Consider the following 12923-nt stretch of genomic DNA (forward strand, 5'->3'; position numbering starts at 1 on the left):
TACTTCGGCCAAGCAGTGGGGCAAATCAGCTGTGCTGGTACGGAGAGGCACTCCCCAGTCTCCAACCCGGCTGGCTTAGAACAACTTCAGCGTTTACTACATCGCGCTGCTGCTGGCAGTGTTGACGTATACCCTCAGTTTAGTAACTCTGCGGACAGCAAAGAGCCATCAGCAAAACACACCGTGGTTCTCAAAAACAGGTTCAGAGCTGTGAGCTGCTAGTGAATAGCAGCCTCTGTGAGAGCAGCACGATTTATAACCGGTGTACAGAGCCCCCGTGATTAATATTCATGCTACATATCCCAGAATAAATAGGAGATGCCAGTCTGATCCAAAGCCCTCTGAAATTGATGGAAACCCTTCCATTGACTGCAATGGGCTCTGGGTCAAGCCCCAAGCGTCCCAGTGTGTTTATACCTTTTAAAAAAGAAGGAATTCACTCTCCACATATTTCAGTCCCTCACATTTATTGTCAGCAAACCTCTGGCAAAAGAACGCCTTCCTCTGCAATGGGACTCTCACTGAAGCCAGCAGGAGCTATATACAGAGAGACTGAGGATATAATCTCGTTGTAAAACCAGTAACAAATGGGAAAGAAACTTGATTTTGAAACCACGCAAGACAGAATTTAGTGAGAAAGCAAATCTTTCTTTGTAAGAAGTACAAAATAACTCAGGTTTTGTATACCTGCAGGTTAAGAAGGAAATTTTCAATGAGGCACATTGAACCTTCGCAATGTACATTAAAAAACCCACTCATGTAAATCTAATACCATTATAACCATCTTCCTTAAACACTGTAATTATAGCCTCCAAGGGTAAGTACACGAATAGCAAATTAAATATAGCCATTTAAATTATTCTATGCAAAAAGATTTTTTTTTTACTTATTAAAAAGGAATTTAATGCTACTTATAGGTGTCCTTGTTAAATGCAGATTGACAATGAAGTTAAAGAATAAAACCTCATTTATTTTTATGCTACTTCATAAATTTTCTGAAGTCCAAGTCCTCTCGCAACAGTGTACAGTAATTGGATTAAAACTACCTTCAAATACTTTCCACCACATCTTTTACATGAAACATCTTGCAAAACCCACAATGTCTATATAATCATTTTACAGTGATTATCAAAAAAAATACTACGGAATTAAATAGAAGTGTATTGATATGGATTCTCCTCCCCAAATAATAAAATCCTAGCACCATACAAAATATCATGATTTAAAACTGAGTGCTGGCTCTCCTTCTCTCTCTTTCTTTCATTTTAATAACCAAACCAATGAGTTTCCAAAGCACACCTGTTAATATGCAGGTTGGTTTCCAGAGTAGTTTTCAGTAATCTTTTTTTTCCTTGCATTTTGCTTCAAGAAGAAAAATATGAAGGAAAAAAAAAAAGAAAGAAAAAGGAAAAAGATACAGGAAATAAAGTCCTAAGGTCAATTAACAGTGAGTCCCCACGGAGGCAAAAGTGGACATTTCGCGACGGATGGTACTGAAAGGGGAGAGCTCCAGTTCTGTGGTGTACTCATTGTCATTGTCATCACTTGTCACCGTTGACGACTTCTGGATGCATTCATCACAGCAGCAACAGCAACACTCCATAAAGGCCCGGCTGAAAGGTTTACAGAGACAGAAAAGGAGAACCGGGGTGACACAGGACTTAAAGAACAAAAGGAACTGACTAATGAGATGGAGGAGGTCCATAGTCTGCCGAGAGACCCCTGTGGACATGTAGGCAGTCACAATGTTGCAAATGTTTTCGGGAATGATGCAAAACCCATATAAAATGGTCAAAGCCACCACCGTGCAGTTCATCTGACTTTCCAGCTGAATTTGTCTCTTGTTCCCCCTTGTGCAAGCCTTTTCTGCCCTCCTGATCTTCCTCGCTGTTACCAGAGAGCAGGTAATAGTGAAAAGAGTCGGCAAACAAAAATAGCAGCCAAAGTACCACCAGAGTCTCGCCCCATCGTAAGTGAGAGCTAACACATAGATGGTGTCAGGTAGGGCGGTGGATATCTTCACCACGCACCGGTCCCCGGGGGGGCTGCCGCTGAATTCGGGGTCCTCCGTTGCCAGCTGGCGCAGCACAACCTCGGGCAGGGCCAGCAGCAGCGCGCCCACCCAGATGACCGCCAGCTTGGCCGTCGTCGAGGTGCAGTTTTCGATCATCTCGTAATACATCTGCACGTTGGTGGCGGCACGAAATCGGTCGATGCAGAGGGCGCAGAGGGTGAAGGTGGTGACTCCGAGAGAGGCTACGGGTCCTCCGTTGCCAGCTGGCGCAGCACAACCTCGGGCAGGGCCAGCAGCAGCGCGCCCACCCAGATGACCGCCAGCTTGGCCGTCGTCGAGGTGCAGTTTTCGATCATCTCGTAATACATCTGCACGTTGGTGGCGGCACGAAATCGGTCGATGCAGAGGGCGCAGAGGGTGAAGGTGGTGACTCCGAGAGAGGCTACCTGGGAAGGAGAAAAGGGAATGTGAGTTAATACAGGCGCTGTCTGGGGCGGGGGGGCGAAGAAAGGGAAAAAGGGGGGGGAGACAGTTCTACAGTCCATCTTTCAGTGGAGAGTGGGAAAACTTAATCTCCTTCAAAAACCCTCTGGTCCCCTGTTGATAGCAGTCTTCTTAGAGATGGAAGATGAAGACTTGAACTCACTCGGGCTGAAGAGGGAATTAATTTTTTGTACGTTGGATGAAGGCTTTTACCATTGAGCTGTTCTCTGAAAGAAGTTTATGCTCTTTGATAGGTAAAGAGAGCTCAGTTTGTACTCTGAAACACCAGTCAAGTCTTGCCCCTTCACTGACAAAGGCAAAGGAAAACCTAGTTTAGGGGTATCAGTGTAGGAGACAGTTAAGCACCACGGTGCTGAGCACCACCAAACGCAGCATCACAGACAGAACTTAGCTTCCAGTGTTTGCTGAACTACGCATCCCAAAAGAGTACGTCCTTCTGTTTTTCTGCCTACAAATATTTATTTCAGCTTGGCGTCACCCTCTCCTGGAGGCCCATGCAAGCATCTGTGCAACGCTGAGTGGGGAAAAAAACCTGAGGATCTGACCAATGTGTAAAACTAAACCCCTTCCTCCCCTCATTTTCCTAAGGGGTGTTTTTCAGAACGTCCGTTCCACCACAAGGGTTGGAATTTAAGTCAAAAAGGGAGAGATGGGAGAGCCTTCCCTCAGCAGAGGCATGAACATATGCCCACATCACACGTTCATCACGCATGCAGGGGATCAAAACTTATCTTCCGTATCTACAAAATGTAGGAACCCTGCGGATTAGGCATCTACTGAAAGGAGTAGGGTCCAACAATTGTTTTTGTGGACTTAGGTTTTCAGGTGAAATTTTGATGGGATGTAAGCACATAAAGTCATCCTGTACTGTGAGCTCAAAGAGACTGTATCTGAAATCTTCAGACTTCCAGAGCCTGTGCGAAACCAACGTTCGCTATAATAGTTAGGCTTTAATAACCTATCTTCAACATGTCATTTAGAAAAAAATTCACAGGAAAGTCTAGTCTTAATTTCATAGGAAACACCTATGGGTGGGAGAGTGTATGGGAGGCCAGGAGAAATGGCAGAAGTTCCGTTGTTTACATGATTTAAAGATGGATTGGACAGAGCTCTCAATTATATACTGTAAGGAGCAAGTACAGAGCAACGCATATGTTCTCTAGCTTTAATAACCACTATTCTGTGCATGAATAGAAATCTTGTACTGTCATGAAACATAATTTCCTATCATTTTATCTTGTTTATAAATTAAATTTCCTAAAAAGAAATTTGCAAGAAGACCATATACATTTTGGCGTAATCCTATTTCCACTAAATTTAACTTCAGTTCAAATTCAAAGCAGAACTCCCATTAACCTCAATTGGAGAAAGATTAGGTGCCCTGTTGCATTCTAATTCATTTATTTTCTTGGGTTTTCATGCTTGTGTTATGCTGAAAATGTGTTGATGCAAAAGAAAAGAAACTGGTAAATAATATTCCTAATAAATGTAAAGAATGCTTACTTTTATCATGAATGCATCATGATAAAACATCATCATAAAACCATGCGTCTGCGCAATGAACTGGGAAATCTAGGATAATATTAGGCAGTTCACTATAATTTTGCTTGCCCAAATTTAATGTGCAATGATACATTTAAATTTCATATAGGTAGATTTAAAAAAATACTTTCTGATTTCCACTATAGTTCTGAAACATTCCTGTTTATGCACCTCTTGTAAAAAGTTCTGCAAAGATAGATAGTGCAATTACGCACAATTATATAAATGTATCATTAATTTCGGCCTTCAATATTTAATGGCCATATCAGATTGCTAAAATTGAATATCACTGAAAAATATTAGGCACTTGAGATTAGAACTGTCAGACATTGGCTTAGTTGCAGAATTCTTTGAAGCAGCTTCCTAAAAGATGGAATGAGTAAGATGCAATCTCTTACTAATTAACTTGCAGGAATATTTAATGATGACAAAGCAGTACCGTAAACATTTTTAATAGGCAAACCTATTGATTTAGGATGTTAAACTGTCTGACAAGATTCAAAGAATGCTTGGTAAATACAGCAAAACCTAAAAACAATTAAAGAAAAATTACAGTTACAGAGAAATCTTAATGAACAGTGATAAACTTGGCTAATGAAAGATAATTTTTATGTATCACTGCTGAGAGTCAGATTTTTAAATTCAAGACTAGCAACTTTGCTTCCAAAACATTTAAATGTGTGTGCAGTCTACAAATTCCTTAGAGTGACAGCAAAACCTTTAGCCAGGACATCCAACATGAATAACAAAAGAGTCGGGACTCAGCTCTCTACAATTACAGGAGACAGGGAAATAACTGAGATTCAGGAATGAATAGGGGTTGGAAAAAAAATCAGTAGAACAGAAGAAAATCTGAGTTTTTGCACATTAACATCTTTCCTGTCGGCTCCTACGCGAGCCTCTCCCCCCAGCCCCAACACGCACACTTTTATTGCTTTAGCATTTCATTGCAAACAGGCTGTTATACAGCGGCTAAGACATTAAAACTCTGCAGCTGTTAAGGCTGGACTAATGAAAGAAGACATGCCTACCATGAACAAACATAACCTACGGGGTTCCTGTCACATTAATTGACCAACAACTTGGAGGTTTAAGACAGTGAAATGGAGCAAGAGGAAACAACTAAGAACAGTGGAAGTCGGCTTTGAAAACTGTCCCATGGATTTACTGATGAAACAAACGAAACAAAGCGAGTGTTTCTCTGGGCCAGGCAATGGTTTCCTATTTTCTGTAGATTAATGGAGTTAGTGATGCCATGGAAAAGCTTGCAAAAAACAAACACAGGCCCCCAAGCAGATGAATAGGGCTTCACTCCAGCTGACTTGCTTAAAGGCAGTATAGGAACTGAAGGGTCCCACTGACCCCACGCTGCAGCCTACGAGCAATAACCAGCAAAATCAGCGGGTGCTGCGCACAACCTGTGTGGGTGGGAACTGGGGTGTGCATCCTGCATGTTCACACAATTTCAGTTTAGGGGTGTTTCTTCATACCAGTCATACTAATAGCTAGGGTTAAGCTGAAAACATGGAAGACGCCAGAGAAGTTTCTTTTTTAATCTGTTGGATTGCCCTGAAATAACCATAGAACGAAGATAATTCATTTGATGGGGAGCAGGTAAAGGACAAATTAACAAATCCTAAAGTGGTGCAAAGCTGCGTGGGGCTTAATGGTGCTCTTCTTGTTGTAACAGCTGAGTTTCTGATACGCTGGTATGCTGTTGCTGTCTTAATTCCAACAACCTGGCAGGAAATGAGGCAAGGCAAGGGCGAGTCAGGCTCAGTAGTTTTTGATCATCATTTAGTTGTCTGATTTATTTCCATATGGTCCCTATGAAGATTCTCCTTCAGTCTCTAGACATTGAGGATGACACCAGTTTACATCTTTCTCTTATTAGGTGACATCAAAAGAGTCCCCCAGTTTCTAACGGAACAACCACCGATCTGCTTTGAGGAGGTGGTGAAGTAACCCCTGCTTTGAGATGGTGCCCACACTACTTGGGCAGAGAACCGCTGTTGAAGGGATTACCAACTACAGCATACACACACAAAAGAAGACATTGTTGTTACAAGAGAGTCTCTTCATACTGTTGCTCTTTTAAAAGCATTGACAGGGATGTTAGCGGGCACCGTGATGCTCCTTCGAGACACTGCATAAACCTTTGGTCATTAGCTCACCAGCTGTTTGTCATCTGTGTTAAAACTCATCTGGGGAACTGAGGCCAGAGAGAACAACAGTAAACTCATGAAATGCTCAGCTTAATTGCAACAGTTCTCCTCTCCGTCCCTCCAACATACCCATTCCCCTTTCACGAACTTTTAACGATTATCAAGATGTCTCCAGGCCTTCCCTTCTTCTCCTGGCTGCGGTCCCTCAGCTCTTGGCCCTGGCCTCCAGGAGCAGAGCCTCTGGCTGAGCAGGGAAGAGGTGCAGGTGTAGTACGGTGAGCAATACCAGTGGAAATAAGACTCTGAATTCTCTCTCACTAATATCTGCTTGACTAGATAAAGGTAATGAAAACAAAACCAGAAACGAGATCAGAAAAGGTGACTTGGGTGAAAAGGTCAACGAAGACCAGATTCTGTGAGTGAATACAAAAAAGAGAGGTTGGGTCACTCAGTCCAATAAGATGAAGACCAAGAAGTGATATTGCTGATATCTACAAATAAGTCTATCTTGAGATACAAAAGTTACTTAATCCAAAGGACAGTAAATATAACAGAATGGGAATCAACCAGCCATGAGCAACTCGAGGCTGGAAATGAGAGGGACCATCAATCATCTCAGGCATCATGCTCTCGAGCACGCCTTCTGATGGAGAAGTGAGGGGGAACAATGTAGACTGAGTTTATATGGAACAAGATAAAATAAAGGAGTTATAAGAAGAGGCTGCTTGTACCAGCTGAAGCCAGATTTTCTGAGGCAGAATATATTTTATGTTGATAACACAGTTTCTTAAACTACATGGCACTTTCCCTTCCTTTGTTACAAGGCAGGGTGGGTATTCAAAACATTTTCCTGCTGTAATAGGAAAGCTGAACTACAGAAAAGGTTGATGACTACTAGCCAAGCCCTTTCTGAGCTCTCAGTGACACCCTATAGGCTCTTTATATCCATTCCTTTTATATCATCTAAACAACTAATTTTTTCCCCCAGGCCATTATGGTCTATCATCTTATTATGGCTGTTCTATATCCACATCAAACTTCATAGCTTTAGAGAATGTTAATGCAACATACCATGGTGGCTCTTGCAGACTTGTCAGTTTTGCCTAAGGTAAATAAACGAAGTTAGAACCGACTGCAATACTTTCTTTATGCTACTCTACACTTCCAGTACAGAGTCCAATATTAAGTCTGGGCTACCGCAAGATAAAAGGTCAGCCCGTTGCAAACAATTATTAATTGTTTAAGTTTATCTAGATTCTGGTTTCTGCTCTTTCAATTAACCCCCCCCCTCAAAAAAAAAAAAAAAATCCCCAAAACCAAGAATGATAGTCATTACTATAAAAGAACAAAAATAAATAAATATAATATCTCTATATTTTTTACATGAAGTGATATTAAACATTAATGGTTTTATGCTTTAAAAGAGGTACAGGGTCACTCAGTTATAACCCTGCTGTGGTGTGGCGGGAGTAATTCAGTAGCTAAGGAGTACTGGAGCCAGGGTACCTCTCTGACATGAGCAATTAGCTTAAGCATCCTGGATGAAAATCTGCATCACCTTAATTATCTAAAAGACAAGACAGTAATTCTGGAAACTACTATCATGGAGATGTGCTACACATGTAGAACAATGGGTACAATACGGTTGTTTCCTTTGTAGTACTATCAACATTCATATCAGGGAAACACGGAGAACACCTGCTTTGTGTGTTTCCTATCCTTCTGTATATCCTAAGAGTAATACTGCTCAGAATCAAAATCCGCTTCCAAGAGCTGCTCTTGAATTGTGTTGGAAGCAAAAGCCAACCAGACTGTCAGGGCACTGGAAATACTCATTAGTACACCATATGCTTATCCAGAGGGTTGGAAAAATCACAAAACACAAAAGGATTTAATTTTTGTTCATTTTCCTGTTTGCAGTCTACCATGCTACCATATAAGTAAATTTAATTTACTTTTTTTTTTTCTCCCTTCTTAAAAAATGAAGAAATGAGTGCCATTCTGCACTGAGGCTCAAATTCTCATTACGCTATAAAAGGGACTCCTGCATTAATTCTTAATATTAGCAACATGGAACTGCTGCTAAAAAATCTGCCTCTTCCTCCTTTGCAGGAAAAACCCTGTCATATGGAGAAATGACATCCCAGTGCTCAGAGTAGAGTCAATGGTGCTGGGACAGCAGATGTTGCCTTTTTCTCTCCACATATATGTGACTTAAATATTACTGACCCAATTTTAAACCTAGTCTGACACAAATTCCTTTCCATGCTGAAATGCCACATGCAAACTTTAAGCCAAAAGCAAATTTTTGTGGACAACTTATAAGCCCCTAAGGACAAGGTTTGCAGAGGAAAGCAAGCTTGACAGAACAACCAACATGGCAGCTACTATCATCATGCTGTTAATGCACTTAAAGGGCAGAGATATATTAACACTTCTGTTTTAAATAATTATTTATCACATGATCAGTGCTGAAGATATTCTGTTCAGTAAAAGACACATGGAGCCATTGCCCTCGAAAACTCCCAGTACAAAGATTTGAAACTGCAAACCTCTCCGAGCATCTTTGTCTATGACCCCGAGGACCTACGGGAGGTTCAGGAGCCTAGCTCTGGCTGGAGTCAAAGACGAGATTTAAGGAAGACGCTGCACAACAAAAGCCACGGAAAAGACAGAAAGCACACAGCTTTTACAAACTCCCATAAAAAACGTATTTGCTTCCCTGAAGTGAAACTTGAAACAAGGATCTCTTCTGACAGCTTTGTAACAGGCAGCAAACGGACACTTTGTGCCTCTGAGGCCTCTACCAAGTAAAGGAGAGAAAGGGGAAAAAGCCGCACCTCAAATTGCCCCGGAGGGTCAGCTCCGGGGAAAGAGAGTAATTCGCATTCCAAGCCAAATCAATCCTTATGCTTTCCACTAGGAATACTAATTGTGATAGCTTTCCTGAGCTGGAAGTTACCCACCAGAAACAGGAGTGGTGCCACAAATTGATTGCCAAAAGCACATGCAGAAACCGGGCTTTCACCCGCTTCAGAGTCAAGCCAGTCTCATCGGCATGATGTGGTCCAGATGCAGACACCACAAACTTTTGTCTTTCCCTTCGTTGTTGGCGGTAGGAGAAAGGCAGAGGGGCTCATGTTTGTTAGCACCGAGTGCAGGGCTGAGCGCCGTCACTGGCCTCGGCAACTTCTTGCTGCGTGCTGGACTGCACAGGATGGTAAATCAGCCTCTGCAAACGTTCATTCTCGACCATTCCCTGATTCTAAATCCCTACTCCACCAAAAGGAGCTTGTCTCAATCTGCTGGCATAGAAAGTGGATGCCTACTTCCAACGCCCCCCCTCAAACTCATCAAGCTTCTAGCGTAATCGCACACAACTCAAGCAAGCTTCCTTTTAAAGCCCAAAAGATAGTTTCTAGTCCTAGTTGACACAATCCATTTGTCATCTTGAGCAAGCTGCTCTGGGCCTTAAACAACTTACTTAACCTCTTCACTACTGGCTTCCAGCATTAAAATAAAAACCAAAAATGCTACTTCACAGGGCTGTTACATTTAACAGCTGTGAAATATGCAGAAGCACAACAAAACTACTGATTTTTCTCTACATCCACACTTCTTTCTATTAAGGCCCAGCATAAATCTGTAAGTAGGGGAACTGGAACTATATTGTTTTGTACTCCTCCCGCCTCCCCAGCCCTTCTGCTGAAATGACTGGATGTGCTTAAACGAAAACAAAAGGGTTCCACACTGGCAGGGCTTGTGGTGGAACAGGAATTAGCCAAAGCCCTTGTCCTTGCGCTGCCATTTACCCTGTATCTCCTGATTCTGAGCAATACTGAGAAAAGTGTATGGAAGACAACATAAACACAGTGTGCAGGTAAACACTTCAGACACGCATGCCTAAAGGTAGACTTCCGAACCATCTGGAGAAAAGTGGCAAAATTTTAAGAACTGTTGAGCAGAGGACTAAAACTACAAAGGATGAGCACATCTCCACCCATCCTTATGGGCAGAGCAGCTGCCCCAGTTGTTCTAGTTCCCCTCCCAATTCTCTCTCTCTGCATTCAAAACTGCTCCTCCAGGCCAGTGCCATCATCAGGGTCAAGTGAAGTTCTTGGTGGAGGTCATTTCATCCACTTCTAATCCTCTGTCTTTCTAGCAGTTTTACTCTCATCACCTGAAGACCTTGTGAGAAGCACAGAAGAATTAATTTACTCAGCTTCTTCCTCAGCCTTGCGCACAGCATTCCTTATGCAAGCACAGCCATGACATAGTTTTAAAAGGTAGGTAGAACTGACCAAACTGTGATACAATATATGACTGACATGATTGCTTAATGTACTTGGTCACAGCAGAGCTTTATTAGGTATGGGAAAACTGCCCTTTAAATTAAATACTGTGGAGACCTTCCACTGCTGGAAGCTCAACATTTACCTATACAAATGTGCTTGGAGATATCATAAAACATTTTCCCCAGACTGTGTGCATATGTGTTATCACTGGCAACAGATGCTTTCTGAAATTCTGCACAATACCCATTAAACAGCACGAATAAAAACCAATTGGCCACAAGAGGCTAAACTAAGAAAACGCAAGGTTCCTCACTGGGATCACTTGAAACCTTCAAACACAATACAAAGCATGCTTGAGTTGGGTTAAAACGCTGCGATCACCACATCACTTGCTCTGGACAACAGACATCCCCTGCTCCCTAGCTCTGAAAGTACAAGCTGGTATGACGGAGGGCTCAGTCCAATAAGGGTCTTTGACACTTGAAAGTGAGATATTTCTGGATCCACCACTCTGGGTGAGACATGTAGCTCCCTAAACAGCACGTGAGGAGAACTGGCATGTTAAAAAGAGATGCAAAGCATGGAGCAAAGAGACACTTAAAAGAACAAAATGCTGGGCTAACATATAGAAAACACAGATAACAACTTAAAATTTGTCCGTCTTCAGGAAGATGCTTCTATTTGTATTCCATGAAGGTCTGGAAACCTCTCCTGAAGATAGCTGACTACAGCTTTCTTCTCAAGGAGCAAAGCAGACTTCATCCTTCTCCCACTGTGCGAGAAGGGGATGAGCCTGCCCAGGTGAGTTACACGGAGGGAGAAGACCGCGTTGTTCAGCTGTCAGAGGAGCACCCTGCTGTGAACAATCCCTGACACAGCACAGAGCAGCAGCTGCTCACGGGGCAGACTTCGTGACGTGCTCCACATCTGCATTGCTCCTGGTGCTGTCAGCGTCACTCTGTAACGCCGGTGAGGTCAGAACGACACTTGGAAAGCGGTGCGAACCTTTTCTCTAACCGCCTTCTCCGTCTCAGCAGGGTCAAATCCTGGTTTGCAGGACAGTCTCCTTCTTGCCGAGCTCGAGGCGAGCTGTGGAGAGTCACAGCCCACCGGTGGTGGTCAGGACCTGCCACTCATGGCTACAGTTTACAGAGGGGGAAATCCAGCCTTTTACTTACCGCTCCCAGGGGGATGAATATACTTTACCTACGTGAGTACTATACGTAACAACTACTGAATGAAAAATACACAATTCGGGAGCAACACAGAACGCCAAGGCTGTATCTTTTTCGAGCTGTACCTTAGATATAAATTCGTTAGATTTCCTCAGGGACACGGACAACGTTTCACTTTTAGACCCCAGTAATAATTAAGCCTCAGACAGGCGCCGTGCTACTGGTCTAGTGCCAGTTTTTAAATAAGACTTCAACGCTAGACATCTACAGAACTTTAAAGTGAAAAAATAAGGTGTCATTAAAGTATAGAGGGGGGACAGGAGCAGGTGAACGTTTTTTGGGATTATGGCTTTGAATTTCAGCAACTACATTTCAGCTAAACTGCTTTCAGTTTGACAAACTCTTTAGTGCCCAAAGCTGCACAGCCTAAGCAGCTAATTTTGAAGAACAGCACGGCCATGCAAATCATTTCAGTTACTGATCTTTAATTAAAATCAGCATTACAAAGAATTATTTCTCTTTTGTATGTGGATGCACCAAAAAAAAAGGTTAGGAAACGTGACATGTCACTATAGGAAAGTCATGAAAACACTTAAACTATGCCACCTACTTTAACTGAAATTGTTACACGTTAACCGAAACAGTACCGCTTATTTTATTGGTCAACACAGTACTCTCAGAGCTCAATTCAGAAATTTTAAAAGCTCCTAGTACTATCAGTTTCTCAACAAATACATATTCACTCCTTCAGGTTGTCTTAAATGCAAACCGATGAAGCGCACTCCAAGTTTTTCAAATGCAGTGGTTTACTACCAGCCTTGAACTCACCCACGCGTAGCACAGCTCCACCCTTTGTCCAACACCACCAGTAATAAAGTGGATCACATAGGAAAGAAGTAGCGACAATTTAGTCTCCACACACGTCACACATCTTTCTAAACACTTTCTTAAAAATATCAGGTGATGGTTAATCACTTATTACTGTGTACCACTGTGCTGTTGAAAGTGGTATTCTGCGTATTAATAACAAGTTTGGGGAGTTTTTTTGGTTTGGTTTTTTGTGTGTGTGTTTGGTTTTTTTCCTTCCTAGTATCCCATTCTTAGGACAAAAGAATCGTAAGTTATTTCCTCAGCTTTCAGTTACAGAATAATGTTGAACATAAGGTTTTGGGAACACATCAGAGCCAGCCAGAATTCCGGGCTACCACCCTACCGACAAGCCTCGGCA

The 12923-nt window shown here is 42.4% G+C and overlaps 1 protein-coding gene across 1 annotated transcript; it reads right to left on the bottom strand.

The window, feature by feature from the left end:
- Window positions 1-431: 431 nt before the first annotated feature.
- On the bottom strand, window positions 432-2460 carry GPR37 (G protein-coupled receptor 37 (endothelin receptor type B-like); the record flags this gene model as incomplete). Its single annotated transcript, XM_009702943.1, has 1 exon — window positions 432-2460. A coding segment is annotated over one exon (1019 nt), but the record flags the coding sequence as incomplete, so codon positions are not given.
- Window positions 2461-12923: the final 10463 nt, after the last annotated feature.

Source organism: Cariama cristata, unplaced genomic scaffold (genome assembly GCF_000690535.1).
Source record: "Cariama cristata isolate BGI_N322 unplaced genomic scaffold, ASM69053v1 scaffold14396, whole genome shotgun sequence".
Taxonomy (NCBI): Eukaryota; Metazoa; Chordata; class Aves; order Cariamiformes; family Cariamidae; genus Cariama; species Cariama cristata.